The following is a 17,966-nucleotide window of genomic DNA, read 5'->3' as shown; positions in this document are numbered from 1 at the left end:
ACAGAGAACTGAGCTGCTTTTTTTTTTTTAATGACATTTCAATAAAGAAAAATGCAGTACATCTTGGGATACAGTTTCAGAAGAGTTGCTTCCTTTTTGGTTAGGATTGTCATGCACAAAATATGTATATGTATGTAAAAATTTGTAGAAGTAGATCTGCACTTGCAGAATTACTTACCTTAATATAGCATGTTCAGAACTACAGTTTATAGTACAAAGACCAGCCACTCATTTGCAGATAAAAAGTAGGGCAAACTACATCTTGCACCTGTCAGTCAAGTTTCTGGATGTGCCTGCTTTTTTATGACCTTTTAGCAGACCTAATACAAACTGAGCTACCAGAAAGGGGGCAACAGCCTCCAACAGTTAGGGGGAAAAAAATAGACCATTTCTGTAGCACTGCTGGAATTTGTATTTGATGAGTATATGTTTCAGTGAAAACATTGTTTTTCTTAAAGAAATTTACATATGAAAGATCAATAATATATCTAGTGCTAAAAAACTATAGAGCTATATGTTAAGGAGGTTTGGTCCATCCTCTATTCCTTCTAGGGTATCTTCTCATCTATGTCAAGGGAAACCTTCCAGATAACCCTGACCACATAAGCAAGTCAGACAAACTTGGTAAGGTCAGAACAATGGGTTTAATGTCTTGTTCCAGGTGTTGTTCAGGCATTGAGGCTGCTTGACAGGTACCCACAAACAGACCCTATTGCATGATTTGCTTTGCCTTGTATCACCCTTTTCATGCCCTCCCCCCAAATAAACACATACCCCAGCTTTTTCCCCACTGGCCCTGTTTTTCTGATTTTACACTTTTATTTGGTAATTTCAGCTTTAGTTGAACCACCCCCTTCATTTTCTGTTGACACCTTTCACTCAAGGGGAGTCCCCAAAACACCCCTTTCACTATGTGTAATGTCTGGTAGTTTCTCCTGCCATTACGACTTACTAGTTTAGACCCAGCCTGGGGTTGACCAGCCACTCTTCCCCTTCCATTGTCTGCAACATGTAGCAGTTTCTCATATTATCCCATCAGTTTAACCTCAGGCCAGGACTGGCCATCTGCATGCATACCTCAACAATACACAGTTCTAAAATCATGGAACAATGGGAATATGCAAAAATATTAATTATGAAGACTACGTTGTGAAGTCATATGTTTTCAGACATTCCACCTGTAACTATGGCACACATTCTTTGTCATGGCTCTGATTTACCGTGGTTTCAGAAAGTTTGATGGAACTTGTAATGCTTCTGTCCTGCATTCCACAAGCTGCTCATTTTAAGGCCTTTAGTTCTGTCAGAGAAGTTATCCATTTAGCAGTGACAACAGGGCTGTCCACATACTTGCGCTTCCAGACCAGTCCTGCTTTGATTGTTACACAATTGCTGCACAAGCATAGCATTTTCTAAACTCCCACTGAATTGTGCCCCTGCTCATGGCACCTGGCAAAATCTGTAGAAACAATGGCGCTAAGACTAGCTGTAAGTTCTTGGTTCCAATAGTGCCAAGAACTTTTTCTCCTTTGTCCAAGGCTCTGTTAAAAGGGAAATGAATGCTTAGGGCTTCCTTGCATGTTTTTCCAGCTGCAGTTGTAGGCTACACATTTCCTTGGCATTCGTACTCTCCTGCCAGAGGTCATTGCCCTCATGTCTGCAGACTACAGCTTCATTACCTGCCACACTGCATCTCACAGAGACATGAAGACCCAGAAAAGAGAGAGGGTTTCAAGGAGGGTGATAATGTAAAGATTAGACAGGCAGGAGATTCTGAGCAGAGCCTAGTGAGGAGGAATAAAGGAATAATGGCTGGAGGTGGTGGAGAATATGTGAGACCCATGGAAAAACATAAGGAAGGAGAGACAAATTTGGTAAGATCAGGCAAAATGAAATGAGACAAGCATATGAGGGAAAGAATCAAAGGAATACAATTTTCTTAAGGAAGCTTCAATAGGATATCTTCCAGAAATGTTTGAAGGAGCAGATATACTTAAAACTGAGAGCTCTCACTGAATCTTACAGCTTTACTAATGTTATGTTTTGAATTAGTATGAAATAAAGACTAAGCACTGCATGTAATGTCTCTTCATTTAGTGTTTTTAGCACAATATTGTGACATTTTGAAGCAAGAGTTTCTCAGATCATGAGATTGCAGCTACATGACTGTATCTTTGTATTGAATAAGTGACAGTAGACGGACCCTTAGCTCCAGAAGTAACTTGTTTACATGATATATTGGCAAAGAAATGAAGCCTGTTGCCCTCTGAGGAATAGTGGCTAATCATTAGCTGGTCATATATCCTGTGCTGACTGTCTTGTGATCTCATAGTGGAGATGGTATTTTTTAAACTCATAATGTTTGCACTCTACTAACACACCCTACAGACTTGGTATGTGTGAAACAAGCAAAAATGCAGCCACATGAAATAAAGAGACACAGAGGCAATCTTATGCACAGAAAAGGGCAAACTGAATTTTAAGATTCACCCCCATCATTTTCATCTTCAAATGAGTCAGTTCCCACTTCCTCATAGTCCTTCTCCAGGGCAGATAAGTCTTCCCGGGCCTCTGCAAATTCTCCTTCCTCCATGCCTTCCCCCACATACCAGTGCACAAAGGCTCTCTTGGCGTACATCAGGTCAAACTTGTGGTCGAGCCTTGCCCAGGCCTCTGCAATGGCCGTGGTGTTGCTCAGCATGCAGACTGCTCGCTGAACCTGGGCCAGGTCTCCTCCTGGGGTAACTGTGGGGGGCTGGTAGTTAATCCCAACCTGCAGATAACAATAGAAAGGTGGTGGAATAAAGGAAGTTATGAGAAAAAGGATTAAAAGACACAATAAAAAGGGTGAGAAAATTGTAAAACCATTGGTGGTTGGGAAGAAAAAGAGGTGGGGAAAAACTCAAATCACATCAGCAAAATCCCTCGTAAGGCTAATGGCATTCAAGCTATTCCTTGGGGCACAAGTCAATTCCTATCCTTTACTGAGAAAAAAAAAAGAGAGTGCAACTGGAACTGGACTCTAAATGAAGAGAAGCTTAAAAAAATACAGTAGTACACTTGGCAAAATTGGGTACAGTGAAGAAAACAGTCTTCACAGAGATGTAGTAATGTTTCACTTGCCAACAATGTATTATTGCTAATTTTTAAATTTTTTTTAACCTAATGAAGGACAGTCTCAACAGTGTCATCTTTAGAATATAAGCCTTACCTTGATCTTTCCTCTGGAATGTAATTTCTTTAAATTATTAGAGGGTTGGCATTCTCCAATTACTAAATATACAGTACATATAGTACTGTACTTCTGTATGATATATGTACCTATTTAACTGTTTAGGAGTCTGCGTCAATGGCATGTCCAAGGGTACATTTTATATGCACATGCATTCCTAATATTCATTTTTCTCACAAGTGGAAAGCATGCAAGACCTAAACCTTTAAACATAAGTTTTCAGCTAGACTGAACTTGCCCTTTAAACCTTACAGAGAAGCACACTCACCTTGAAGCCTGTTGGACACCAGTCCACAAACTGGATAGTTCTCTTGGTCTTGATGGCAGCAATTGCTACGTTGACGTCTTTGGGAACTACGTCGCCACGATACAGCATGCAGCAAGCCATGTACTTGCCATGTCGCGGGTCACACTTCACCATCTGGTTGTTGGGCTCGAAGCAGGAGCTGGTGATTTCTGCCACCGAGAGCTGCTCGTGATACGCTCTCTCAGAAGAGATGATGGGGGCGTAGGTCACTAAGGGGAAGTGGATGCGTGGGTAGGGCACCAGGTTTGTCTGGAACTCGGTCAAGTCCACGTTGAGGGCACCATCGAAGCGCAGCGAGGCGGTGATGGAAGAGACAATCTGGCTGATGAGGCGGTTGAGGTTAGTGTAAGTTGGGCGCTCAATGTCCAAGTTTTGGCAGCAAATATCATAGATGGCCTCATTATCGACCATGAAGGCACAGTCTGAGTGCTCCAGGGTGGTGTGCGTGGTCAGGATAGAATTGTAGGGCTCCACGACAGCAGTGGAGACCTGGGGAGCAGGGTAGATGGCAAATTCTAGCTTGGACTTCTTTCCATAGTCCATGGAGAGGCGTTCCATCAGCAAGGAGGTAAAGCCAGAGCCTGTGCCCCCACCAAAGCTGTGGAAAATCAGGAAGCCCTGTAGCCCTGAGCAGGCATCAGCCTGAAAACCAACAGCAAAAGTGAAAGAATAAGTGAATATATCTTTGAATTCCACTTTGAGATAGACAGCAACACCCACACTCAGTATACAGCACAGAGATCAGCAGTTTTCCCAGAACATGCTCACAGTCTGTGTTTTCCCTATAAAGCTCAGGCTATTCCCTAGAATGATACTAGCTTTCTCTTACAATAATAATGCCACAGCAATATTTGAGGTTTTCTGTTTAAGTCTTCCAGTCTTAAGACTCCCAGGATCTGTGTTTCCCTGTTCTAAGCCAATAACAATAGTAAAAGCAGAACAAGAGTCAGTACCAAAAAACATACGTGATGTTTTATTTCCCTTACCACCCACCCAAAGTCTTACTTCCAACGTAATACTACATACCAGTTTGCGTATACGATCTAACGCCATGTCAATTTTGTCTTTTCCAATGGAGTAGTGGCCACGGGCATAGTTATTTGCTGCATCTTCCTTTCCAGTGATCAGCTGTTCTGGATGGAAAAGCTGCCGGTAGGTGCCAGTCCGCACTTCATCTGAACAAAAGAAAAGTGGCATAAGCTTGGAAAAGATAATTCACCAAGGCTGATAATGTTAGCAAATCCAATTGCTAAAGCACAGCATTCTGTGTTGGCAGACAAATGGCATGGAAGATCTGAGTGTTGAGAAGCTAAGTACAAAGGTAAGGAATATCTGAGATATTTTCAGTTCTGAAAAAAAGAAGCAGCTGCTGCTCTGAAATGCTTCTCTTAAGTTGCTCTGTTATACAGATGAATTCATTTTTCAAATGATGGTTATGCCATGCTGTGGGAAAACATCACCTCTTTATACTGATCAGATAAAATCCATCAGAACCTTCTGGAGAATGACTGGAAGAGATTTGCAAGAGTAAAATGGTGGTTTCCCCTCCAAAAATCTTTCAGAACACCACTGTTACCTGATTCTTCATACTCCTGTCTCAGATCCAAATGGAAGGAAAGCATTTTCCATCAGTTATCAAAAGAAAACATCACCACAAAAAATACCAGAAGGTAAAGATTCTCACGGAGAAAGGTAGATTATACTCATAACCAGTGGGGGGGTTAACAATGGTAAACTTTTGATTTTACTAATTATTAGATACAGTGCCAATGACAAAGCGTAGTCAGTTTTCATCTTCTTATTGAGAATAACACAGCTTTTAGTAATACCTGGTATTACAAACTTAAAATATGTAAGTTTTACCTGAATGTTGGAATCATCCCTAAAGGTAAGTGCCTTGCCCCGCTGCTCAGTGATCGAATACTGGCACCCAGAAGAGTTAATTCATTTCCATTTTCCAAGATTAGTTCTATACTGACCTACTACAGTTTGTTCCAGGTCCACCATAATAGCCCGTGGCACATATTTTCTAGTGCTTGTCTCTCTGAAAAATGTGGCAAAAGAGTCGTCATCGCTGGGTTGGTCCCTGAAGGTGCCATCTGGCTGAATGCCATGTTCCAGACAGAAGAGTTCCCAACATGCATTACCAATTTGAACTCCAGCTTGACCAACATGAACAGAGATGCACTCACGCTAAAGGGAGAGATCAGGGAAAAGGTGAGAACCACCAGCGAATATGTTGAGAGTCTATAAGTTGATCTTACCTGAAAACCCAAATCAACCACTGGTTTTTTTTCATCTGAATATGAGACAAAAACATACACAATTTTTCACATGATTGGAATTAATAGAAAATACTCTACACTTATTTACAAATAGGAAGATGAATGTATTTTGCTGTGTGTAGAAAAAAACGATAATCACAACAGTTAGAAATTTGCAGCCATACCTACACGTGTACAGTAAGTACATGTTCTGCAGTGCATGTAAACTCATACGGACAGAAAAACTGTGCATAGATACACAAAATGAACTACAGTAGATCCCAGGTAAGGAATATGAGGTAAGTCCATTTACCTGGACAAAACACAACTATGCTGCCTTACTGATCTATAGATAAAACAGAAGGAATGAATTATCTTCTGACCTCTCAATCTTCTTTTGAACATGTGGGTTGGAGAGGTGGAAAACGGGTTTGTACAAATTAAATGAAAGTAACTAGAATTAAGGTACCTTTAGTACCTAATTTAATCTCAACCATCGATTGTTTCAGCCCATTCCCCAGGTATTTTAATTCAATTTAACATGTGAAGAGTTAACTCAATACTCAAGAGAACTTGATACTCTTCATATGTTAAATTAAATTAATCTCCTGAGAAATCACTCTCATACATACACTTTTATAGTCATTGCTGTTCAGTCAATAACCAGTTTCTAAAATGTATAATACTAGGTCATGCACATAGTTTAGTGCCAGAAATCTGAAACACAAAATACAATATCACATTCTAAAAGAAAAATACATGTTTCTCCTTCTGTAGGTTGGTATGCAGACTCTCAGGTACTATGTAAAGGGTTCTCTCAAAAACACTGTTGCTGGACACAGTATATTTGAATATGACATTTTGGCAGGTGATACCTATTCAGTCATAAGGAATATCTATGGAAATATCCACATTTCTTTGCTCTTAGCCTTAGTGCTCACAAGGTAGTATGAAAAAGCCATTAATACAATGTTTAAATACATACTGTATTTAAAGTATATAAAATGTAACTCCCATCCAAAAAGAACAACTAAGTTCCAACCCCATCCTTCTTTTTCTGCATATGATGTAGATCATCCTTTCCTTAAAATGAGTTTATTAACACAAATGTAGCTGCACATATTAGACCTGATTTATTTGTCAAGAGGCTAATACAATAGTCTAATTGTAATCTGCAAGTGTTTTTTGTCTCAAAAATGAACACATACTCCCCAATTCTTTTCCTTTAGAAATTTCCTATCTAGATATAATCTCAATAAATCCACTGTAGCCTACCAGACCACGCAGAACTGAAGAGACAGATTTCTGTTTTGTTTTAGCAGATTTTGAATCAGGACATTTGAGGTTTGCTTTTCAGTCTGTAGCTGAGAAAAAAGTTGCTCCCTGTATACAGGCATCGAATTTTCATTTTTGAGTGGAGACTTTTATGCTGTGTAAAAGGACCTTTGCAGAGTACGTAAGCTACCTAAACCCCTATTTCATGTTGCCATTACATTTGGCAGTACTATGCAAAGTAGACCTGTACAGTAAGTGGGACTTGAACACAGGAACTAAAAAATACAAAGAGATAGTGACCCCTTAAAATCGATCAAGGAAAATAAACTTTGGATTATTTTTTGAAACAGCAACCACCAGGAGTTTCACATAATTGCATTACATTTCCTGATTCTGTGCTACAAAAATAAAGATGCAGGAGCAGCAGATGCCAAGCAGAAGAAAATCACCAAACTAATCCTCAACTGTAATTCCTCTGCTTCACTTGGCAGTCCCCAGGGAATGACTCTGTGTCACTGTTCCTTACAGCCACCCTCTGGTGTGTTCTGAACTCATCTGCTCTTTGTGATCCTTTCTTCCTATGACCTAGCAGTGAGGTCATGGGCTTCTGACACAAACCACTGATGATCACCAGGAGTCCAGGGTCAGAACTCATATTGCAGACCCCTTTGAAGCAGCTACGGACCTTAAAGGGGGAAAGGGTATTCACATCTTCTTAGACCAAGTTGTCACTATATTTTGAGTTGTCTCTCTGTTTTGAGTTCCTAATTTAGGACACCTTAAAGAGCTCGGTGTTCCAAAACTAGGTGTTCAGCCCTTTCTTTAAAAGAAAAGAAAGAGAGTCAGGTCACCAACCACTTCTGAAAAATTAATTACACATGGAACTTTTCTACCAATATTCCAAATTTTTTACTTAAAATTGACTAGATTTTTAAAGTGGTGACTTTCTACTTAAGTTTCTCAAAAGTGATCATGCAGTTTAGGAAAACAGCTTTTTCTGTGGTCAGATGGAAGTCAGTCAGTTTGCAAACCAGGAACACCATCCTAATGATAATTTGACATTAGGGCTCTGCAAGAAGCGATAAGGAAACCAAAATTATGTGAATTCAAAAATACTTTAGCATAGTCACTTTCCAACATGCAATTATTTCATTATTGTGCCATTTATAAATCTGCATTTATTGGAGGTATCGTTCCTTAAAAACAAAAATAAATATGAAGTTTGAATACCAGTTGAAAATGTGACTGTACAGCCCATTATTCTTTTAAATATAAACTTTTGAGTGAGAAGGATCAGTCCCTTCAGCTGATATCATCTTCCCCTCCTCTGCAGAGATAGAGCACAGTGTAGTAGAGCGACACTTTCAACTTTGGGTTCTTTATATTCTTGTCATAAAGTTAAGCAAGAATAGAACAAAACCCCCTCTTCCTTTCAACAGCTAGAGATCTGCAGAAATCTGGAAGCCATTTAAAGATGCTAAAGTACTACAGTTTATTAATGAAATTGCTATAGGCCAACTTGTCTATCTATACTAAAGACCATCGACATAAATAAAAGCAAAGTCCTTGCACTGCTTGTATCTGTGTATGTGAGGGGAAATCGGACAGGAAACAAGCACTGGCTTAGGCTCTCCTAGTATTTACTAACCTCACAAGAAGAATTTTTTTTTAAAGCACGCTTGAAAGGCTTTTAGTAAGATTCACCCAGCCAGTCAATTACAAAATCTTAGACACAGTAGGAATTACAGAATAAAGTTGCCTGGTTTATGTTATACAAGAGATGAATTTAGAGAACCGCAGTGGCCTAGGAAGACCACAGATAATTAACATTAATCTCTGGTCCCATTCACCTAGTCACAGTCCCAACACTGAAGCAAGTAAGTCACTTCAGCCTTCCTACCTTCACTCAAACCTTGACCAGAGTAAGTGGAAACAAAAGGCCAAACTCATTGCTCACCATTTCATAAAACACTCTGATTTTTTTCTTACCATGGTGTCTCCTGTGGTGCTCACTTCCCGTCTTGATTTGAAGCAGCCACTTTAGTTACTGATGTTTCTTCTGCTGTTTTGCTCTAAGCAGCCTGGTGGAAGGAGGCAGGGCATTCATCCCCTGCTGGCTGGGGCCCTGCAGCATCACAGAGCAGGTAGGAGAGGTCATAATCTCCCCCAGGCAACCTTCCCATCCCACTACTCACCCCTTACATCACCAGCCTGCCTTCAAACATATGCAAGCCCCAGCCCCAAGTCTGGTCTATTCTTAAGCAAGTCTTCCCAGCTAATTTGTCATACTAAACTTGCTTAAAAACAAGTTACAACCAACATTTGTAGCCAGAATTTTATTAACATATATGGGGTGTCTTCACAAATAACAACTGGTTTCCTACAACTCTCTAACTGGTGAATATGCTAATGATGGTCAAATTTTAACAGTGGCTAATAATCTTCTACACTTAAATGAAGTATCAACACTGTTTCAGAAGATGACATCATTTTAAAATTGTGTCTTTGTGGCAAGGATGACTGGGGATGAACAGTGAACAGTTAACTTGCTTAAGTTGCACCAATTGAAGTGAATCAGGTTGGATGATAAGGAATTCCACTTGATTGATGATTTGATCATCTGTGGATGAAGTACACTGATTAGCGTCTCCCCTCCTGATGCTAAGGCAACACACCTCACCTTTCTGCCAGCCAAGCCTTATCTTTGTCAGGACTGTTCAGGTGATTACAGACAACTGTTCTTCAACTCTTCACCTGCCTAGAGTATGGGGCAATAGAAGTTTTTTGCATCCAGCAAGAAGGTGCCAAAACAAAAACCATAACCATCATTTATCAGAAAGTTCACATATACATGGCACATGCATGTACTCTCTCCCTGGCAAATATTAAATGGTAGGATTCCCTTAGAATAATGTACGGCTACATCTTTTTCGCATGATGAAGTGAGAATTCAGAGAAAAATGCAACTAAAGACCAAATATTTTATTCTTGATACTACTAATCTTGGCCATCCAGAAGTACACCCAGGCATTTACATTATTAAAAAAATTTAAAAAGCCTCTTTCATGGAAAGTAAGAAATTAAGTACTCTCTTAACACATATGAAAATGCAGACCTATACTGTACCAACATGATCACTTTATTAGATCTAGTCAGGCAGTTATTCACAATGAATAACTCCTCTACTTAATTTAAATATGTCTGTATGATTAAGACAGGTAATGAAACATTTCCAGAAGTGATCTGAAAACTGTAAAGTATCAATACATTAAATGTGAAAATCTTAATGTACTTAATCACAACACAAATAAGCACCTCTATGAAGAGATAAATCAGTAGTCATTTTATTGTGAAAATTAAATTGCATTTTTAGTATTAATTGCAAAAAACCCTGATAGCTTGTTTTTGCCTTCTTTCCCTCTCATGATGAATTAAATACAACACAAATACAAAATCAGTAGTATTGAAAGAAAGTGGAGGTTGCCAAACTATGATTAAAATCAAATTAAATGTTAATGTCCCTGGAAATTAACGGCTATGACATTTAACAGGATTCTAAACATAACATATGGTCTGTACATACCACTGGTCCCAACCCTACAAATGCAACTGTGCCATCTAACTAAAAACATGAATAGAAAACTAGAGCAAACAGATTGTTGCTACCTGAACAGTCAGGTATTGGTTAAGATTTGGCCTTCCTTTAGAATGAACTTTGATATTTCATTAACTGCTTTACAAAGTATTTAGAGTTAGACTTTGTAAAACAGGGGACCAGTAGATGCAACATAGCCATTCTTAGAAGAGCTCCTATCTGGACAGAACCTCTGTGTGTTTGATGCTATCCATTTTCCATCGTGTTGGATACAAGGAGTTGGAACAACACTGACAGTTGTGTTACAAAATTCACAGAGCAGTATCAATATTTCCTATGTGCCCTGTGGATATAGGGAATATAACTTCTAATACAGTGAGGATGAAGCATTATGTACTAATTATCCTGCTGTAAAGTCCTAGGAGAGACAAAAAAGTCTTAGTTTTTACTACGAGACAACTAAGCAAGGTCATTACTGCATTCTTTCATAGATGACCTGCCCCAGTTTATCTCACAGTAGCACTGGAGTATTTCTCTGTATTGGGATAGTTCAAGAACAACTAGAAATGGATTTATTTTTAGCAATGCAGATGCAGACTTTTTTCAAAGTGACCTGCAATACAGCACACAGCTAAAAACACCAACTCTGCTATTCTTTTAGAGAAGTAACCATCACCTCTGTATATAGTTATTGCTAGAGACAAAGGAACAATCTGAAGAGGACAACTGTTGTAAGAAACTGTGCTGGGATCTATAGTGGCTACTTCTCACAGTTTTGGTGTGTTAGATGGAGTCCACCAAAAAGGCTGCTTATTTCCCTATTTTGTAGTTCTGGCTGTTACCAATCTGACTCCTCCTGGCACAGGTGCTGGGATAGGTGGCTACATTTGCCACAAAGGCTCCTTGCCTCCAACTTGTTTTGTCCACTATACGTACCTTTTTAAACATTGTTTCTACTGAAGCAAGACCTAAGTGCTCTCTCCTTTAGGATTTAACCACTACCAATTGATGATAGGTGCATGGTTGGAGAAGAAATGAAGTGTCTAAACCCAAACCTCCAGACCCTAGGAATCCGAATCAGTGGCCTGAAATGGGGTCAGTCTGGTGACAAAACAAAGCATTCTGCAAAGACAGTTTTCCTGCCACAGCTTTGGGAAATATATCTTTCTACCTACAAATAAACTTTTCCTCTGAATGACAGTAACATTGATAAATGGCTTTCATCTAAACCAAGACTTTAGGTATGGTGGGGGCAGTATTCTAGACATATGGAGGCTTTCTGACATCTAAATAAACATAGCAAAACATAGGGAAACACAGTAAAACAATGCAACAACTTCTGTTGTTTACTAAAGCCATATTTTAGATTTTAGGCAGAGTCTAGACAATAATATGGAATATAGTTTAAAAAAAATAGATTTATTTCCTTGCCACCACATGCTCCCAAGAATTTTTATGCATCAGGATAGCACAAAGTGCTGTAGTTTGCATTTAGGAACAGCAGGTGCAGGACAACAGTCTTGGTGTCCCACCACCTTCATTTTCTGGCTTAGATATGATAAAATCAAGAATGCCTATATGAGGAGGCATCAGTCAAGAGAAACCGTGACTTTCAAAAGGCAACAGGTTCCATTTTCTGTTTTATTTCCACATGCGTGTCCTAAATCCCATGCTGCAGGAACCGGGCTTTTCTGATGTCTTCAGGCAAAACAGTATATTCCCCTAATTACCTGGTACTTCATTGTCTTTTACGGTCCTGCCTCCAAGAACGCTGCTTCCCTTGTTCAGAGAACTGCCCAGCATTTGGAAGAAGGCTCCATCCTTGCAAAACATCTCAGTGAGCCTAGCTCACAACTAGCTACACAACCATCACTGAGGAGGTATATCCAAAGCAAGCTATTTTAGAAGGATTCTTACTCAGTTGTAGGTTAGGGAGTAGCTTTAACCACCTATTTGACAGAACGATGTTGCAGAGCCAAGGGAAGCATGTGTGGGTGGGGAATACTTGGCATGGTTTCAAAATTCATGCAACACAGTTCCCTGTCTGAAGAAAGGAAGACATCATCACACAGGAGTTCACAGGTGGCCATCTCAACTGGGACACTGATCTCAACAGTCCTTGAAGAGCCTAATGAAATCCTCAAGACAAACTGACACTTTTGCAGCAGCATAAAAAAAATGTGTTCTGCAGGGGTAGCTACTTAGTCTTGAACTGGAGGCCTGCGAATTGGAGAAAACACAGCTGCCCAAGCCTGTCGGAAGAGCTGGACCAGTCTGTAAAGAAACGGTAGTGACGTGGGAGAAACTGCAGAACAAAACAAAAAGCAGAAGAGCCTTTCATTATAAAAGAGAAAGCTAAGATACACTAAACATTAAGAAAGGACTGATCCCAACCAGAGTCAATGGAAGCCTACGTGTTTCATTTCCTCCTGTTCAGTTCAGTACTCAGGCCTTCACCCTGGTCACTACTCCCAACCCTAGCAAGCTTTCTTCAGTATTTTCCAATGGATTTTCTGTGGAACAGCAATAGAGCACCTACCACCCAGTAAAAGGGGTGTATCCAGACAGGGGGGACACATATTCCCTCCGCTCCCCAGGAGCCATCCGCATCACAGGACCAGCCCATTCTTCAGCGACACACGCAGCCATTACTAGTGAGAGTCCAGCATAAGCAGAAAAAACTCATGAATATGTTGCTGCCCTGGGCAACTCTCTGCTTTCCTGACAAGACAACCCCAGAAGGCAACCACATTGTAGCACCTCAAGCTGACTGAGGCAGAGGCTGGGTCTAGGACAGCTCAGCCAGTCTCCAACAGTCTGCAGCTTGTCTGTCAGAAAAAGCTGAAGATGGGATAACTGTTTACAGACAACTGCTTTTGTTGAGCTACATCTTTCTACGCAGACTCCAGATGGAAAAACTAGAAACAAGCCTAAAAATCAAGTTCCTAGCCACCCAGTTCTATTATGTCTCCCCAAAACAACACATTTACAAAGCAATTCCATCAAAAGCAATTGTTAATTTCTTCTCTGTAGCCATAATGGATTAAAAAAATAAAAGAAATCTAAATTCTGTACCTGGGTCTAATCTTACCACCACCAGATACAGCACAAAAGCAGCCAAGAGCATCTTTTTGTAAGGAATTAAATAGAGGTGGCTTGACACGGACCTCAGTGCTCTACGGAGCAATGTGAACGTGGTCAAGAGCTTTTGGGACAGAGCACCTAGAACACAAGAACAAAAAGGCTGTTAGGGCAAAACAGAGTGGAAAAAAAGAAAACGCTTAGAATAGTCAATAGAGGTGCCATCCATCTCACCTAACTGTAGACAAATCTTAGTTTGATTACATGAGTCTCTTTTATACAGAACAGAGAGAAACAATATAATTTTAGGGTACAATTCATTAGATCTTTTTTAGGCATCTACTTTAAGATGATATGAACTTATACCATAGCAGTGTAAACATCTCTGCTGGGAGAGAACTTCAAGTGATTTACGGTTTTCAAGGATAAGTAGTACTTAAATACCATGCATAGCTTGCTTTACATGGGCTTCACTGTTAATGGAAAAGCAGCAAAAAGTACACAGATCCAACAACACATACCCTTAAAGGATGCACTTGTTGGTTGCCTGTTTGTACTTTAATACATTTATTCTGAAACGTATTAGAAGCTTGAAAATAATTCTCACCTTCTGACATTGGTGGAGACTAAATCCCCTTTGTAATTATCAGCATACGGATCAGCAAACCTTTCATTGCCTTCTGTGACTACCTCATGGCTGGTATGTCCTGACATTATTAATAATACACAGTTACTACTTGCTATCCTTTGTTAGTAAGGGACCCAACAATGCTGGTTAGGTAGTACTACAGATCTGTTAGAGCCAGACATGATGGGCCTTACAATACCAGCTGTTTCAATTGATACTGCTAACTCATTTAAGGAAGTGTTCCGTAAGGTGGTCAGATTATCATCTCACTGGTAAAAGGAAACCACCACTACACAGCCAGACTTAAGGGGAAAACAAACAAACAAACAAAAAAAAAACCAACAAAACCACACACATGGAGGTGGCATAGCTGCTAACAGGATATGCTATTTCCTTCCTAAGCCACTGTTCTGAATCTGGTGTTGCACAACAACAAGATGCGAAAACTCTTTCCATGTTGTGTCTGAACAGGATGGACTACCCCCAATGCAACAGCCATAATAACCAGGCTAAAAACTACGCAGAATCACACACAGCATGCAGAACAATTCTTCAAGGATTTACAGGCAATACCCTAACAGTTACAAGGCAAACTACAGCCCCTCTACTTCAGACAGTAGGAGAGAGCTACAACAAACAAATGACCTATGAGCAGCTTTCACTTTTCCAAACTTGTTTCCCTTCTTGGCATGCCAGTGACAGTTTGCTGTCTGCACACACTGCAAAGTCCTGAGTGCTTGGGGAAGCTGTCTCACTCTGATAGGTCAAGGGCACATGTTGAAGTTCTGGGATAGACTATCACAGATTAGAAGGAAGGGAACAGACAGTCCATAGATAACAGAAACAGAACACAGATGTATATGATTTACTTTACAATTTAAATTGAACCATTTTGATAGCATTTAAGATACCCAGATCTCTAAAACTTAGAAGGGGAAGGAAAAAAAAAGAAAAAAAAAAAAAAGGAAAAGCACAGACAATGGAGGAAAAGCCTACCCAAAACACACTCTCTTGTGGTGTCCTGCTGCTCTTCAGCAGCTGAGTGCATCTCTTCCTGTTGAGTCCACTGACATTTGCTTTCACAAATGGTCTTGAGAAGCGCTAGCTGTTGCGCACTGTCAAAAACATCGCAGCCCCGTACAAGCTCTTCTGCCCCCTCAAACTGGCCGAGGGGAAGCAAAACACGCAACACATAGAGCTCCAGCAACGAACCATACTCAGGGAGGCTCTTATTGGTTATGTCTCTCAGCCAGCTACTGCCAACCTCCAGCATGACCTGGGGCTCTCTCACTCTGCTATATAACAGGATACTAGAACAGAAAAAAGATAAACATTAGAAAATACTACAGCTTTTTAAACTGAGATGACTGACAGTTATTACTCACAAGCAGCTATCATCAAGGCATATGTCAAGGTCTACACTCCAGACACAGGAAGAGAGATTTCCTAGATAGACAGTAGGTGCAGCCACTGATGCTACTCCCTCAGAATCACCCCTTTTGTTCCTTATCACCCTAAAGCAGTCTGCTGGCCTGCAGGCATGTTCAGGCACACACATGTCCAGATGCTCCCAAAGGCAGTCTCTCAGCAGGCTCAGGGTGGCTAGCACGTGAGTATGCATTCAGAGAACAGAAAGGTCTGCAACAGGAGCTAACTCAGCTTTTTAAAATCAGTTTTCTTTTCAAGAACATGCTTGTCTCAGGTTCCACTTTCATCCTGGTCTACAGCATGCAAAGTGAAAATATCATACACTATTCTAGGATGGCCTGTTATCAAACCTAACTATTGCGAGTTCTGTGTACCCAGCAGCCACAGTGAGAAACTCACCATAGCTCCAGGACTTTTGGCGGCAGATGCTCAGGGACATGATAGTACTGCAGGACCCAAGACAGAACTTCCCGCCACCGGTTCAGCTCTGCCATGGCCTGAATCCCCACAACACAGAGGGAGCATCTCACTTCCGCAGAGCTGAAAATAAAGACAGACACCTAAATGAGCACTTCTCATAGCCAAGTTTCCCCTTGCACCTTTTCCAAGTGAGGTACATCCTTGCCTAGATGATTTGTTATTCTCTGACAGCACTTTCCCTTTCCTCCTCTCAAAATACACAGGCAAATTCAGCACTTCTGCGCTAGCTACGTATTTCCAGGCCCAAGAAGGGAAGGTTTCCAGGCGTGCATCTCACTCCTCAAACAAACACAAGTTCTTTCTTGTGAAATATGGACAGGCTGTTATCAAACAGCAGAACAAGCCACGTTTTAAATGATCACTAATTTTTTTTAATCAACAAGCTTCACCTTCTGCTAATTATCTAGTTATTAAAAGCCATACCGCAGCCCACCAATACCATTACTGCTAGCACAGATGATATGCTGCTAGCCCAAAACAAGGGGGCTCCTACCACAGAAAACAGGTCATTAAGCCCCCCAAGAGCCCTCCGGCCACCCAGACACAAGCCAGACACAGCTCCCAAACCAGCCTGAAACCCCACGAGCCTCTAAACCAGACCCGGCCCCGCCACCCCATACCTCCCAGCCTCGGCCTCGGCGGGGCCCAGGCTGTCACAGCCCGCCTCGCACCGCTCCACGGCGGCGGCGAAGTCGCGGTGCAGCACCAGCAGGTCCGTCGCCTCCTCCAGCAGCGAGGCCGCCTGGGCCGACACCGGCGGCCCAGCGAGGGGCTCGCTGCTGCGCAGCAGCTCCGCCGCCCCGCTCAGCACCGCCGCCGGCTCGCTCCTCATGGCGGCGGCGGGAGGGCTGCCGCTCCGCTCGGCCCCGCAGCGAGCCGCACCCAGCAACGCCGATAGGAAAGCACCAGCCACCGCTACCGCCCTCCTCACGGCTGCGCAAGCACCGCCCCGGCCGCCATCTTCCCGCCCACTCACGGCTGCAGAGGCACCGCCCCGGCCGCCATCTTCCCCGCCCTAGCCGCCATCTTCCCGCCCCATGTGGTCACGGGAGCTGTAGTCTCCGGCAGCATGGGGCTACTCGGAGCGCCGGTCCCCTCTCGGCGGCCCGGTCCTCCCCCGGAGCCGCGGTTTAGCGGGATGTGGGTGGCTTAACGCAAACCGCCGTGGGAGAGGCGGCAGGTGGTGGGGGGGAACCTTTGCGTGGGCTGGGTTACAACGGGCTCTCCCCCATCTCTCCTGCCGCCCGGCTCCAGACATTGCGACGACAAAAAGGACTTAGCGCTACGCTCGTATTTTACGCTTGCTTTCTGTCCTTCCCGGACCTCCCTGCTATTTCGCGAAGCCCGGGTTTGCATCGCAGTAAAAGCCGAGTGAAGTTTGTGGGGATGGTTAGAGAGCAACTTGGGGAGCGTTTGGGGGACTGAACATGCTGGCCGCAAGGTGGCACTTACGGTGGTTTTTTTTTTTTCTTTCTCTGTAGTAGCAAGAAATCCTAAGCGTTCATTCAGCAGCATCCTGGAAAACACACGCTGCCCGAAGGAGGGTCTTCAGTGTCCTAAATCTGTGTGCGCCCTAGACAGAAAAGCGTTTCTTTTAAGGTGGGGAAGTGTATCTGTCTTTGCCTTGGTGATAAGGTATCCGGAGGTTTGTGCCTCAGTTGGGCTTTGTTTAATAA

General features: G+C 42.0%; 2 protein-coding genes across 4 annotated transcripts; both read right to left on the bottom strand.

Annotated features, from left to right (window-relative positions):
• Nucleotides 1–625: 625 nt before the first annotated feature.
• Nucleotides 626–9,901, bottom strand: LOC112993344 (tubulin alpha-4 chain-like). Its single transcript, XM_026116903.2, has 5 exons — nucleotides 9,068–9,901; nucleotides 5,519–5,732; nucleotides 4,566–4,714; nucleotides 3,501–4,181; nucleotides 626–2,773 (listed from the first exon to the last, which is right to left on the bottom strand). Exons 1-5 carry the CDS (start codon nucleotides 9,068–9,070, stop codon nucleotides 2,480–2,482), a joined length of 1,341 nt encoding a protein of 446 aa, XP_025972688.2. The 5' UTR covers nucleotides 9,071–9,901; the 3' UTR covers nucleotides 626–2,479.
• Nucleotides 9,902–10,398: 497 nt separating this feature from the next.
• PEX26 (peroxisomal biogenesis factor 26) lies at nucleotides 10,399–17,275 on the bottom strand. Of its 3 annotated transcripts, none has more exons than XM_026116906.2 (5): nucleotides 16,911–17,275; nucleotides 16,210–16,350; nucleotides 15,379–15,692; nucleotides 13,749–13,895; nucleotides 10,399–12,978 (listed from the first exon to the last, which is right to left on the bottom strand). In XM_026116906.2, exons 1-5 carry the CDS (start codon nucleotides 17,120–17,122, stop codon nucleotides 12,875–12,877), a joined length of 918 nt encoding a protein of 305 aa, XP_025972691.2. In that variant the 5' UTR covers nucleotides 17,123–17,275; the 3' UTR covers nucleotides 10,399–12,874. The 3 variants fall into 3 exon arrangements, with proteins under 3 accessions (XP_025972691.2, XP_025972693.2, XP_064371432.1); XM_026116908.2 differs by having other exon boundaries at nucleotides 13,841–13,895; XM_064515362.1 differs by having other exon boundaries at nucleotides 12,836–13,324.
• Nucleotides 17,276–17,966: the final 691 nt, after the last annotated feature.

This window comes from Dromaius novaehollandiae, chromosome 1 (genome assembly GCF_036370855.1).
Source record: "Dromaius novaehollandiae isolate bDroNov1 chromosome 1, bDroNov1.hap1, whole genome shotgun sequence".
NCBI classification, from domain to species: Eukaryota; Metazoa; Chordata; class Aves; order Casuariiformes; family Dromaiidae; genus Dromaius; species Dromaius novaehollandiae.
This window is presented reverse-complemented; position numbering and strand designations above follow the sequence as displayed.

Excerpts from the sequence above, each read along its gene's own strand:
- PEX26 (XM_064515362.1), bottom strand. The coding sequence starts at position 17,122 with ATGAGGAGCGAGCCGGCGGCGGTGCTGAGCGGGGCGGCGGAGCTGCTG. Across the intron at positions 15,693-16,209 it reads CCAAAAGTCCTGGAGCTATG|TATCCTGTTATATAGCAGAG; the intron begins GTGAGTTTCTCA and ends TTTCTGTTCTAG. Across the intron at positions 13,896-15,378 it reads CACAAGAGAGTGTGTTTTGG|GTGCTCTGTCCCAAAAGCTC; the intron begins GTAGGCTTTTCC and ends CTTGTGTTCTAG.
- LOC112993344 (XM_026116903.2), bottom strand. Across the intron at positions 4,715-5,518 it reads CCTGGAACAAACTGTAGTAG|ATGAAGTGCGGACTGGCACC; the intron begins GTCAGTATAGAA and ends TCTTTTGTTCAG. Across the intron at positions 2,774-3,500 it reads GGTGTCCAACAGGCTTCAAG|GTTGGGATTAACTACCAGCC; the intron begins GTGAGTGTGCTT and ends TGTTATCTGCAG.